The sequence below is a fragment of the Brassica napus genome, chromosome C9 (genome assembly GCF_020379485.1).
Source record: "Brassica napus cultivar Da-Ae chromosome C9, Da-Ae, whole genome shotgun sequence".
NCBI lineage: Eukaryota > Viridiplantae > Streptophyta > Magnoliopsida > Brassicales > Brassicaceae > Brassica > Brassica napus.
Genome location: NC_063452.1, coordinates 38,303,182 through 38,316,697, shown reverse-complemented (window position 1 = coordinate 38,316,697; position 13,516 = coordinate 38,303,182). Strand labels below are relative to the sequence as shown.

Below are 13,516 nucleotides of genomic sequence, written 5' to 3'. Positions count from 1 at the left end.
AAAGAGGGCCAAGATGTCAAAAGGGAAGGAGGTTGCCGTTGATAGAGACAGGGCGAAAACTCCATCTGAGGGAGAATTCTATCATCATTTTCTGAATGGGGTGACTTGGACTCCAACCAGATTTACCGACCTTGATTTGCTGAAGGAGTTGGGTCTCGATTCTGATATTGAGGCAATGCTGGGGCACCTGAAGATGCCCAAACTCCTCACCATGGCCTACCCTGTCTACAGGGATGTCTCCTGTCAGTTCTTGTCTTCCCTTGAGGTCACTTACCATTACGCTCCGCACGTGAGGCAAGGATGGGGCAAAATCAGGTTCAAGGTCAATGGGAGAGACTACAACATGAACTTCAAAGACATTGGGAGAGTCATGGGTTTCCAAGACTTGGCAGACTACTCCCTTCCCAAGTGTGAAAACCTCCCCACCCAGCTTTGGAAGTTGATCACTGGAAACAAGCACTCTACCATGGCTGACAAGAACTCACATATCCGGTACCCGTCTGTATGCTACCTCCATAGGATGCTCGTCCATGCATTCTACCCACGGAATCAAGTTGGTAATGTCACCGAGTAAGACATGCGACTGCTCTGCCCGGCAATCTGCCCCTACGCCCCACCTGGAGCGTTGCCCCTTCCAAGCACCGACATCTATGCTACCTTCGGGATGGTCAGCTTCTTCGTGAATCATCTCGAGCACTACAGAGACTGGGCATGGTACACCACTGATTCACACCCAAAGGTTGGGATAGGCGGGATGATCACACCACTGCTCCAATTTCTGAATGTTCCCTTGGGAAAGGACACAGCAGGGCCTAATTTCATCGATGGCACTTACTTGAGGATTGCCACCTATTTCAGTGGGATGTATGAGAAGGACTACGTCTATCACTACTACTTGCAGGGCAAGCCGGTCGAAGTGATTCTTCCAAACCAGAACCTGATGAGCTTAGAGAGACCTGGAGCTATCAGCTTCAACATATCCCAGGAAGACTTTCTTGGAGAACACGGGTCTCTCGGTCCCATTGCTCCACCAAGGAAAAGGAGTATTCCGACGAGACATTACGAACCTCCTAGGGAAGCATCAGTACCCGTCTATGGACCTCCGCGCTACTACTTCAAGCCACATGATGGGGTTCTTCCTCCTGGTGCGCTTCGTGACGCTCATGAGCATATTGGTCGACTTCAGAGATGGAACAAGGCACAAGACAGGACAATAGAAAAGCTGAAGGACAAATGCAAGACGGTGAAGAAGCAAGCAAAGACTTCAGCCAAGTTCATGAAGAAAGTGGCCGATGTCTTGACCAGAGGAGGCATAGCTGGATGTAGCTCAGCGGACTTTGCCTTCGCGAACACATCAGTACCCCAGCCCCCACCTCAGCCTACTAATCTTGGTTTCCCCCTCACTGATAGACAGCTCCAGCGAACATGGAGGAACCCACCCATTCAACCCTCCACCTCAGGAAAAAAGTCTCCATCCCTAGCCAATTCAGATAGTGAGGTTCAGATTGACGAGGTTCAGAGCCAACAATGGTATTGAGACTACAGCTCAGCACCTGGGGGTTACTACACCACGTTCCCACCGGACGACGACGATGCTGGGGCCTCTGCCCCTACTCACTATCCTTGAAGGTACTTCACTATTTCCCCTTGTATATACCATCTCATTTTTGCATATTAGCTTTTTCTTGTGGGTATCTCCCTCTACTTGACAACACAGAGACTGTGTAACTTAAGTTTGGGTAAGGTACCAAGTATTTGATCATGTTTGCTTTGATGAATTTGCATTGAGTCTTGCACACATACCTTTTTGCATAAAAAAAACATATAGATTGCATCACTTGCATTTTTAGGAGAGTCTAGAGCATATAGGTTGCATTCACTTGCATTGGGAGCAATGATTTAAGATGCCTTGTAAAGAACATTATCTCACACTCGAGTAGCTATTGCATCTCTCAAAAAGCCTTGTATGTTTCGAGCCTTGAAAACTCTTCCTGAATCTCATTAGTTGCTGAAACTGAATCTTTGAAGCCAACTACAACCTTATTTGAACTGAACAAACTTAATGCTTCTTGCTTATGGTCCCTTGTGTACTGAGTCATGGATATACACACTTGAGTTGTCACATCCTTTATGCCAATCTTTTTGACAAACTCGAGTGGTACACCACTCCCAAAACCCTTTCCTCCTTTTAAGCTTTCATTGTTTGATGAATGAGGCCTTTTTCGGAAAGTCTTACATGTGCATACTGTTGAGAGTATCGGGAACGAAAAATGCTTGATCTTCATTCTTGCTAGATTAGGCACTCTATTGTCTAGCTATAGGTGGGGGTGAGTATTGTGATTATGATTTGGAAGCATGAAAGGTTCAAAGGAAAAGAATAGACTCTTTGTGTTTAAATGGATAATCTTATTGGAATTAGTAGATAAACATCTAGCTCGAGTTCATGAAAAGTCTTGGCCCCCGAAAAAAAAAAAAAAAAAAAAAGAAGAAAAAGAAAGAAAAGGGGGCTAGCAAAGTTGTTAGGAGCTAAGATTGTTTTGAAGTTGAGGAAAATCCTTTATAGATTTCAAAGAAAAAGAGTTTTATGTGCAAAGTGTTCTTGGGTTCTTTTGGTGAGAGATGTGAGTTGGGTTTGACATTGGGAAGTGATTGTGTAACTTGTATGTTTGGGAAAATGGTAGAACAATAGAGATTGAGTATTGTATGCATGAGTTAGTCCATTTCTTAGATATATTATGTGCAATGTCAAGACTACTTGTTTCGAGAGTAAACACCTTAAAGATCATATATCTTGAACCTCTTGACTCACTTGAATAAAAAGCTTTCTCTTACCCAACCAAATGATTTGGACCAATTGACCATTTGCAAGAATTCACCTGATGTTTTATGCTTAATGAATGTGAGAGTTGGTTGATTTGAATGTGTGGATGCTTGATGATGATTGTAAGGGCAAAAAGAGTTGAGATAGGCCTAGAGAAGCTATAGTATAATAAGAGAGTATGCTCATGTTGGATTTAAATTTTGAATTGAGTGCTAGATGTGTTTCTTTTGGCTATGAGCTCCCACCTTCAAACCTCTCTCCATATGAGTTCTAGAAAGTTCACTTGTGGACAAGTAAAAGAACAAGTTTGGGGGAGTTGATATCTTGCATATTTTCATTGTGTATTCGCTCACCCATGTGCATTTTGATCATAAAGACTAGGATTTAGCCATGTTTAGGTTGCATTTTGCATACATAAGTCTTTATTAGGTATTGGAGTACCGCATGGAGTTCTGAGAGACATTTGGGTGTATTTGGAGCTCAAAAGAGGTGTAAAGGTTATCATTGGACGAGCAGAGTGTTGGGAGCGACCCTCCCGGAGCGACACCGTCAAGTCGCTCTGACATGCCTCACGAGAGCGCCCTTACCAGAGTGACGCGGAGAAGTCGCTCGCGTTTTCATCGCTCGGAGGCATGAGAGCGACCTTACCAGAGCGACGCGGAGAAGTCGCTCGCGTTTTCATCGCTCGCGTTTTCATCGCTCGGAGGCACGAGAGCGATCTTACCAGAGCGATGCGGAGAAGTCGCTCGCATTTTCATCGCTCGGAGACACGAGAGCGACCCGGAGCGACGTCTCGCAGCGACCCCTGCAGGTCGCTCCCGAAGCCTGGAGCGACCTCACGGAGCGCCTACTGGAGGTCACTGCGCGCCTTTTGTTTGCTCGACTTCATGTTTACTCAAGGGTCTTTTGGTCATTTCATTATGCACGTTTTTACTTTCTAAACCTAAGTTTAAGTACTTTTTGTAAGCGAAGGAGGCAGATTATCTTTGATCTTAAGAAAAAACCACCAAAAACCTTTGGAAAGTTCCTCTCTTGATTGAATTGATCATTTTGTTATTGCAATTCTGTTGTTTTCGTATCTATTATTTGTATTTCTCTACATGATTAATCTGAAATCCAATATGGGTTTAAGGGGAATCATGAAGAGTAGTGAATAATCCATTCTTGAATTCATGGGTTAGGGAGATTAAGAGTGATTAAGCTAGATCTAGGATGTTATAGTGTAGATCCTTCTTATTCCTTGCTAGTATAGTATTCATAATGCATCTTCTGAGATGGCCTCTCAAAAGCTGATCTTTAGGCATTTCCCACCCACAAGGTGTTTGATGAAATGCCTGAGACAACTCTCCTAAGCTTTTAACATACTTTACCAAAGACATTTGTTGTTAAAGGTGTTAAGATAGCCAATAGACTTGTTAGTAATGATTGCTTTCATATTATTCAACCAAAGACATTTGATGTTTGAAATATGTTAGTAAATGAACATTCATCTAGACATTAGAGTTTGTTTAAGATTGTTTCTAAGCTTAAGGTTGATAGTTTGATTGATCATTTGCCATCCTTAGTTCGAAACTTGATCACCCAAGGTCTAATTCCTATACCCATGAATTTTCTTTTATCATAACCAAAGAAAGTCACTTCTTTTATTGTTTTATTGTTCTGTTATTGCATTCTATTATTAGTAGTAGTTTAAAACCATCCAAATTATCGGTTGCACTTAGATTAAGTACGTACTTGCATTTTCGGTGCTTTGAATCCCTTAGAATTGGTTCGACAATCTTTTATACTACATCATTTGTCTTAGGAGTCTTGAAAACTCCTAACATCACCGGTGTACAAGTGAACTGGTGTACATGTAATCCTTATACATGTGGATATTAAAATTTGTGTGTACATGGTATGGTGTACATGTGATTTCATAAAAAAACAATGTACATATGGATATCGAAGAATATGTGTACACATGTTGATATTTTATTGATGTACACAAGTTTACAATTTAGTAATTGTTAGTATGACATGTAATAGATAATATAATATAAATCCTTTGATATGAAACATTTCTTAACATTTTTTAATGTGTCACTTTTTCCATTTCACATATATTATACTCTTGATTTTTAGCATTCAAACTGATAATATATAATCATATATGACACCATTGTAACCCATTCATGTATTTTTAAAAGCTTTTATTTGCTATTATATTTATTTTTATTAAAATTATCTTTTAATTTTGACCAAAAAAACATTTGGTGGAGAAACAAAATAAATCAAACTGCAGGGATTTGTGTTGCAAAATCAGAAATTTTTCTGGTTTAGATTGCACAATTAAAAGTTTCTGGGAAAATTCGTGAAGAAATTTGAACAGATATGAACTTGAAGACAAAATGAGAATAAAAAAAGAGTTGGAAGACCATATGTGTAAATAATCAAAAGTTCACCATTGTTGCCCCCTCAAGCTTTCTCTTGGATCTGCGAATGATTCGACGACAATTACGGAGGCCACAACTCCGGTCAGCAATACGACAACGACGAGGAGGAGATGACTTGAGCTTAAGGCAGATTGTGGTAGAGCTCAGCCCGTGCCGTGAAAACTATAGCGACGACGACTCCGACGACCACCACGGCGTGGAAGAAGCTAATGGCGGTAATGAGCAGTCTCAGATTTAGCTTTGTTGTGGCTGTGAATCAAAAGAAAGAAGAGACGCGGCGGAGATGGTTGCGTTGCGGGTGGCCGCGCGGTTCAAGAGACGCCATGACCGGTGAACACTAGCTGCCATTGTCTCAATTATTTTAATTTTTTTGTTTCAATTTTTTTTTAATTTGCTATCGAAAAAGAACGAAACTAAACAGTTTCTAGTTTTTATCTGGTTAAAAGAAACTACCTCAGTAGCAACAACTGTCTTTTTAGTGTAATAAAAACTTAAAAATTGACCTAGGATGTAAATAACTCCCATCCTAATTTAGTCTAAACAGTATTTCTAAGGTTATGATAGAGCACACGCCTCACCTTAATTTTTTTATTATAATTAGTTATAAATTTATTTTTAAATGTACGTTTTGTCAATCTTTTCACTTTCATATATCAAAGAGTTACAATGGCTTATAATCAGTACCAGGTCATATTGTTGATTGCTAATTCTGGCTTTATTAGCTAGATGATCAGCAAAATGAACAAAATTTATAAGAGCATAATGGAAACTAAAATCGCTTGAACATGCCATTGCTATGATATCCTTTGCGGTTAAAGGTTAGCCTCATCGTTAGCACCATTTCTCCTGTTTGGTTAGTTGTTGTAAGCCCTTGATTAGAGAAACAGAGTCTCCTAGAAACGCAACATGATTATACCAGCCTGTGCAATTGCTGAACAGCTAGCATCATTGACATTGCTTCAGCTACCAAAAGTGTGTTTGTAGGTTCTATTGCAGCGCTCTTTTGAAGTTTGGGAATACTTTTTTTTTGCTTATCAAATTTTACCTTTTCAGTTGGAAACTTCCAAAGAGGCGTCTGCAATACAATACAATGCATCTCTACTTCCGGTGGGAAAAAACATTACTTAGAGCATCTCCAAAAAGGAATTCTATTTTGAAGTTTTCAAAATTCTATATTTGAAGTTTAAAATTCTATATTTGAAGTTTAAAGGATCACTCTTCTTTTGACTATGATTGGGCCCAGCAGTGGTAGAACCTCGTGACTGAAAAGTCTTTTGGCTCGATGCGCTTAACGAAAGGGAACTCTCTAGATTAATAATGAATTTCCTTCTCCTCCAAAAACAAAACTTCAAACTCAACTTCAAAACTATTTGTATTTTGTAATATGGTCTTTATATTTGTCATAACTAATTTAAATTCATAAAAACTTTGTAAATAACTAGTACATATATAAACATATTACAACAATATTAATTAATAAAATATTATATTAAAATATAAAATTTTAAACAAAATAACTTAATTAATATTAAGCTTCAAGCAAAATATTATATTATTCTATAAAGTGATTTTCGTAATGTATATGATCTACTAGTACATTTCGAAGTAAAAATGGCTCTCCTCATTTTTAATTTGTAGATTAGAGATAAAAATTGTTGAAATCGGGTGATATTAATACTTGTAAATACATTAGATCAGAATAAAAAAGTAAAAGAGAAACATAAAATATTGCTAAAAGACTAATTTTTATCGATGATATTAATACTCGTGAATATATTCAATATGAACAAGAAAGAATTGTACGAAAAGACATCATCATCAACTACAACAACAATCTCCACTTACACAAAAAAATTGGACAATATTTGAAAATTTTGAAGGTTTCAGATCAAACTTAATTTGTAATATTCAAATTTGTGTAATAGTTATGTTTTCATGTAATTTTTAAAAGCTTTTTTTTCAATTTGTTATGTTTCTTTTGTATATTTTTGTTATCTAAATCTAGTTTTAAATATTTTAAACCTTATTTTAAAGTTTTATTTAATTTTATGTGTAAACTTAAATTTTGTAAACAAAACTTAAAATATTTATGAGATATTATTTTATAAGGATTAAAACAATAAATAAAAAAATATTTATGAATCATAAATGTGATGTCTTGTATGGACCAAAATAAAAATAAAAATATGAAACTTCAAATTTGAAGTTTTGAGTAGTGAAACTTCAAATATAGAGTTTCACTCCTCAATTTTAAAGTTTCTTTTTGGAAAGCAAAAAATTTTATTATGTAGTGTATTTCGGAGGTGCTCTTAGCAAAAAATGGATAATATGACATAAAAAAATATGGTATATGCCCCATGCCATAAAAAACAATATTTCATCCGGCCCCCTACTCTATATTCTCTAGCCGTCCATCGCAGATTCTTCCAACCGACACCAAAACCTATAAACTAAGATATCTGCACTATTTTGTCTAGAATATTTTTAACAAATTTACTCAATAGCAATTCTGAGAATATTATATTCGTGGAACAGCATGTCATAGATAATGATGTGAAACGATGTATATTTTTGAACTAGGAAAATTTGTTTCATTTATAAAATTTTAAAGATTTGATACATCTTATTCATATTATGAAAGATATTTCCGCCTGTTCACGAAAAAAGAAATAAGCTTTTAAACGAGATTTCCGGCTGTTCACGAAAAAGGAAATAAGCTTTTAAAAGAGACACTTTCCAAACCTAAAACTTAGCAAATTGTCCCTTCATAACATCGTCAAGGAATGCATAAAATTTTAAAAATAAAATAAGCTCACTTTCGTGTTGGCAATATGACCGGTAAATTGAATAAAACCCCTTGAAGTTAAGGAAAACAATAATAATTTGATAACTAATTAATGAAGGAAAATTCTTGCGAGAGCAAGAGAGACAGGGTGTCGTAAATATCAAGATTCAAGAGTGATCCTTCAACGATTATCATGAGTCGTTACTTAGTTGTCTTATTTTATATTAATAATAATATAAAAACTTTACAAGACTCGATGGTTTATTTAAAGGACTTCGTTGTCTCTGAAACTTGGAGCACGAATGTGGCTTCTCTTTGCGTTGCCTCTGTGAGAAATACAAGAATCAATCGCTTATTTTGCTTCAAGATGTCAAAATGAGGTAGGTAAAACTTGTGATTCCTTTCCAGGTGTATTAGAGTATATGATCTCAGATCATACATTTCGTGTTTTGAAAATGTTTCCTAGTTATTAGGCTTGATTTTGCAAATTTCTGTCCAGTTGCGTTGTCTAGTTCTCCATCAAAGTAGACTTTTGGAATGTATAAATTTGTGATACCAAAGCGACTTCTTGATCCATGATTTATCTGTTTGAAATCACCATCTGGTCAGAAGCTTTACCAGTCATTATTTCTTCAAAATGTGATATCATTTTGTCTACTGTTCCTTGGTTTCCTCATTTTGGTTTGACTCAATGATCTTAATTTGATCTCCCTAAATGGCTTTGGACACAGTTTAGTATCTCATTTGGTTGGAGGAAAGCGAAGCAGCTTAAATGGACTTTTTTTTCAAAAAGTCGTATCTGGAACCCAAGCCAGTGCTTGACCAGCTTCCTACGAAGGCCGGCTCTGATGTAGCGTGTCCTTCTCAATCGATGACCATTGCCATAGCTATTAGTGGGAGCAGCAAAAGCAAGAATATAGTTAAGTGGGCGGTCAAAAAGTTCTCTTCTGAGAAAAACGTCGTCTTCAAGCTGATTCATGTCCATTTAAAGATTACTTCTGTACCTACACCTTGTAAGTTCCAAACTATTTCTTCTCTACCTGAGACTTAATAGCCTGATCCGGGTTTATACTTCCTTCCTAAGCTGGAAAGCTAGTCTCTATCTCTGAGGCACCAGAAGATGTGGCAGCTACTTATAGACGACAAGTGATGGATGAGACTAAAGAAACTCTTCTTAAACCTTACAAAAAGATGTGCGAGCGGAAAAAGGTTTTTCTTTCTTGGTCTTCTTTTATCATAATATATCTTACAGCTATTTAAAGAGTTTTTTTTTTTTGAATCTTGTTCACATAGGTTGCTGTAGAACTTCAAGTTCTTGAATCAAACAGCGTTGCAGTGGCGATAACCAGAGAGGTTAGCAAGCATTTGATAAGCAGGCTTGTCGTTGGACGCTCATCTCATGTTGGCTTGTATGGGTATGGCTTGAAACGTTATGTTTTTGGTTTGACCGTTTATATTATACTAGGAGGGTGTCCGCGCAGAATATTGTTTTTATTATTGATAAGAAAATGATTTTTTGGATAATGTAATTATGTTGTCGTTTTTATTTGTTAAGATCATTATTTGGTGTCTTTAGTGTGTTATGTAGTAATAGATGATATGTTAATATATTTTGTGTGTTTTTTCGAATAATGTGTTATTGTGTGTATAGTACTTGTTAGTAGTGAAATGAGCATCTAATGTAAAAGATTATTGAATCTCAATAACTTTGTTGATTCTAAGATTAGCGGGTTCAACGTCAAAATTATATTATATTTTTTTCATATTTTTGAAAATTATAACTTTTAAGATATTTTTGCCGTCTCCCTATATTTTGACATTGAGCCATCCCCGTCTATGTATTTCGTTACCTTTCTGGTGTGCGGTGCTTCTCACCATCACCAGAAAAAGACTTACATCTTTCTCTTGTTCTTCGTTGTCTTCCTATTATATGGTATTTGTTGTAGATCGGGTTTATGAGTTTTCAGTTTTTCGGTTGATTCTCACGGCATTGTAGGTTGTTCCAGTCAATATTGATTGCTCCTCTTCTTCCTTAGATTTCAGCTGATGTTAGGAACTGCATCTTCTTGGTTGGGTCAGAGTTTAGTCGTTTTTGATGTTGTATTCCTCAACGTTGGCTTACCGTCAATAGTCTCTGCTCGTCTTTGTTTTCAAGATCTAATTTTTGGTGTTTTGACTTCTATGCTCTCTTTCATAGCTCGAGGACGGCTTCATAGTTTGCTGATTTCGTTTCGTCTCCCTTTCCCTTTCTATTCTTGCATCTCTTTGCAGCTTTCATCTCATGTCTGGTGGCTCTCCCTTTCACCATGTTTGCCACTCGAGGTTTGGATAATGTTTTCGTTCGTGCATGTTATATGGGCTTGGAGTTATTTCTGGTCTCAAGTTTAGTCTATGATTTTTTGGTGGTTGTCTTCCATTCTCCCTCCTTCAAGTTGTTTTTTTTTTTTCCATGTTTCCTTTGTATAGGTGTGCGGAGTTAGTCTCTTGGAGCTTTGGTCCATTCTATCCAAAGCTTTGTGGTTTTTCACTTGCATGGCCGTGTTGTATATTCTTGTTTAGTTTGTGAGTTGTTTCTTATCTTTTAGCTACTGATTGTGATTCTGGTGCTTTAGGCATATATGTTCCTGCTTCTTGGTGGCTTTGTCCTTTCGATTATTATTCACCTTCTGACCCGCTTTCTTGGTTATTTGCGTTGGTGCTCTAGTTTCTTATTCTTAGTTTGATTATCTTATGATATTAATAGTGAAATAAATATATAATTTGTAAATGAAATAATAAAAATTAGTAAAAATAATAAAATGGTGAAAATTTATGCTATTTTTAATTGTAAATAAATTAAATATTTTAAATATATTTTTATTATTTTATTTATTTCTTGAATTTTAGGGACTAATAAGTGTGAGAAGGATTAGATAGTACATAATTAGAAATTGATAGAACAAATTGCAATAATCTAAAAGAAAAAAGATTTAAAATACAAAAAAAAATATGAGGACACATGCCAACAAACCGTCATTCCACGTGTCATAAGAAGGGAAAAAGTCAACTTTATATATATAGATATGTAATTGAAGTTCTTGATGAGTTTATTGTTTGAGACAATATTGCATATATAGGAATCGTGATGTTACCGCGAAAATATCAGCCTATGTGTCAAGCCTTTGCACAATCTATGTTGTCTCAAAAGGAGTCTATATTATTTCGAAAAAGTCGTCGTCAGATGTGCAGATGAATGAAACTATAACAGATTCTGGTAGTGAGAGAACCGATACATCTAGTTGTTCTTCTGGTTCAGGACATATCTCAGGTTTGGGGCTTTCATCAATCTTTAACTAGTCTACAAACTAACGTATGATTCATATGAGTCTAAGTTTTCTTATGTACATTCTTTAGATGCAATGTCAAATGCCCTGAAATCCAAATCTCTTGCTTTGTCCGACAAGAGATTGCAACATCTCCCGACAATAGTAAGAGGGGTTTCTGTTCGTATGGAAACTAGTTCTGTTGACTCATATGGAACTACAAGCATGTTTTCGGATGCTGGAGAGGAAGTTAGCAAGAGAAGTAGCCCTGAAACATCGTGTATTGTTTCTTGGAATCCTCCTCGGAGTTATATGTCTAGCAACGATAATGTTACTCAAAGTGAAGATTATTTCACTGACAACCAGGTACATACATTAAGGTTCCATTATAAATTTTCTTAAACCTCCTTTTGAACTCGAAAGCAGTTGGAAATGAGAGATGTTTTCGTTGATTTAAGGACACGTTCCAAGAAATTAGAAAGCTGAGAGATGAACTTAAACGGGCTCAAGGAATGTATGAACTGGCTCAAGTAGAAGCCTTGGATGCTTCTCGCAAGGTCCGTTTCTATAAATAATTGGAAAAAAATTATTTGATGAAGCTTCTTAGCTATATATTGGTTTGTGTTTGATATATTTGCCACCTTTATGTGTGTCAGCTGAATGAGCTACATGAGTTTGAAGAATTAACGCTTAAGGAACATGTAACAAAGGGGTTAGAAGAAAAGGAAACACGGACGTTTGAGCAGATGAGAAGGGAAGCCAGAGATGTCGCACACAGAAGAGAAGCCGAGATGAAAGCCACCAGTGAAGCCAAAGAGAAGGAGAAGCTTAAAGAAAGTTCCCTTGTGGGTCCTAAGCTGCAATACCAAGAGTTCACTTGGGAAGAAATCAAAACTGCAACTTCATCATTCTCTAAAGATTTAAAGATTGGAATGGGAGCTTACGGGGATGTTTACAAATGCAATCTGCATCATACAATCGCTGCTGTCAAAGTTTTGCATTCCCCGGAAAGTAATCTATCCAAGCAATTCGATCAAGAGGTATGGAGACAGCCTAGCCTAAGCGTTTTTCTTGATTGAAGTTTTCATGATCTTTCTTTCTAAAAAAAAAAAAAAAAAAACTTAGACATTTTTATTATCTGTTATTAGCTCGAAATCTTGGGAAAAATCAGGCATCCACACTTGGTTCTCCTACTAGGTGCGTGTCCAGAGCAGGGTGCCCTAGTCTACGAGTACATGGAAAATGGTAGCTTGGAAGATAGACTGTTCAGAGTCAACAATAGTCAACCAATCCCGTGGTTCATCCGGTTCAGGATAGCTTGGGAAGTCGCATCAGCGCTAGTTTTCCTCCACAAATCAAAGCCGAAACCAATCATCCACCGTGATCTTAAACCAGCCAACATCTTGCTTGACCATAACTTTGTCAGCAAAGTAGGAGACGTGGGCATCTCCACAATGATCCAAGTCGACCCTTTATTAACACAATTCACAACGTACAAACAGACAAGCCCCGTGGGAACATTATGCTATATCGATCCTGAATATCAACGAACCGGGAGGTTATCTCCCAAAACAGACGTTTATGCGTTTGGAATGATCATTCTTCAGCTTCTTACCGCTCTCCCGGCTATAGCGCTGACGTATAAAGTAGAAATGGCCATGGAGAACAATGACGACGAGTAGTTGATAAAGATTCTTGATAAAAAGGCGGGTGATTGGCCAATGGAAGAAACCCGGAAATTAGCTGCTTTAGCCCTCTATTGTACAGAGATCCGTGCTAAAGACGGGCCTGATCTTGAAAATCGGATTCTTCCTACGTTGGAGAGCCTGAACAAGGTTGCTGAAAATGCAAGAACCTTGATTTCCTCTGAACCGAAGCAACCTCCAAGCCATTTCCTCTGCCCGTTACTTAAGGTAATAATAACTTGTTCTTTACGTCACATATTTCTTGCGAGAGGAGTTAGGTTAGCTTAGAGAAGAATGTTGTTATGTGTTGCAGGATGTGATGAATGAGCCATGTGTTGCGGCTGATGGCTATACCTATGACCGGCGAGCCATAGAAGAATGGATGGCGGACCACCGTACCTCGCCTGTGACTAATTTGCCGTTACAAAACATTAACCTTTTGCCCAGTCACACTCTTTATGCAGCCATTGTTGAATGGAGACGTAGTA

At 37.3% G+C, this 13,516-nt stretch overlaps 1 protein-coding gene across 1 annotated transcript; it reads left to right on the top strand.

Moving 5' to 3' along the window:
• The first annotated feature begins 8,080 nt into the window (after positions 1–8,080).
• Positions 8,081–13,251, top strand: LOC106403190 (putative U-box domain-containing protein 53). Its single transcript, XM_048767129.1, has 9 exons — positions 8,081–8,421; positions 8,773–9,054; positions 9,126–9,250; positions 9,335–9,456; positions 11,158–11,348; positions 11,435–11,709; positions 11,802–11,900; positions 12,000–12,383; positions 12,492–13,251. Exons 2-9 carry the CDS (start codon positions 8,814–8,816, stop codon positions 13,023–13,025), a joined length of 1,971 nt encoding a protein of 656 aa, XP_048623086.1. The 5' UTR covers positions 8,081–8,421; positions 8,773–8,813; the 3' UTR covers positions 13,026–13,251.
• Positions 13,252–13,516: the final 265 nt, after the last annotated feature.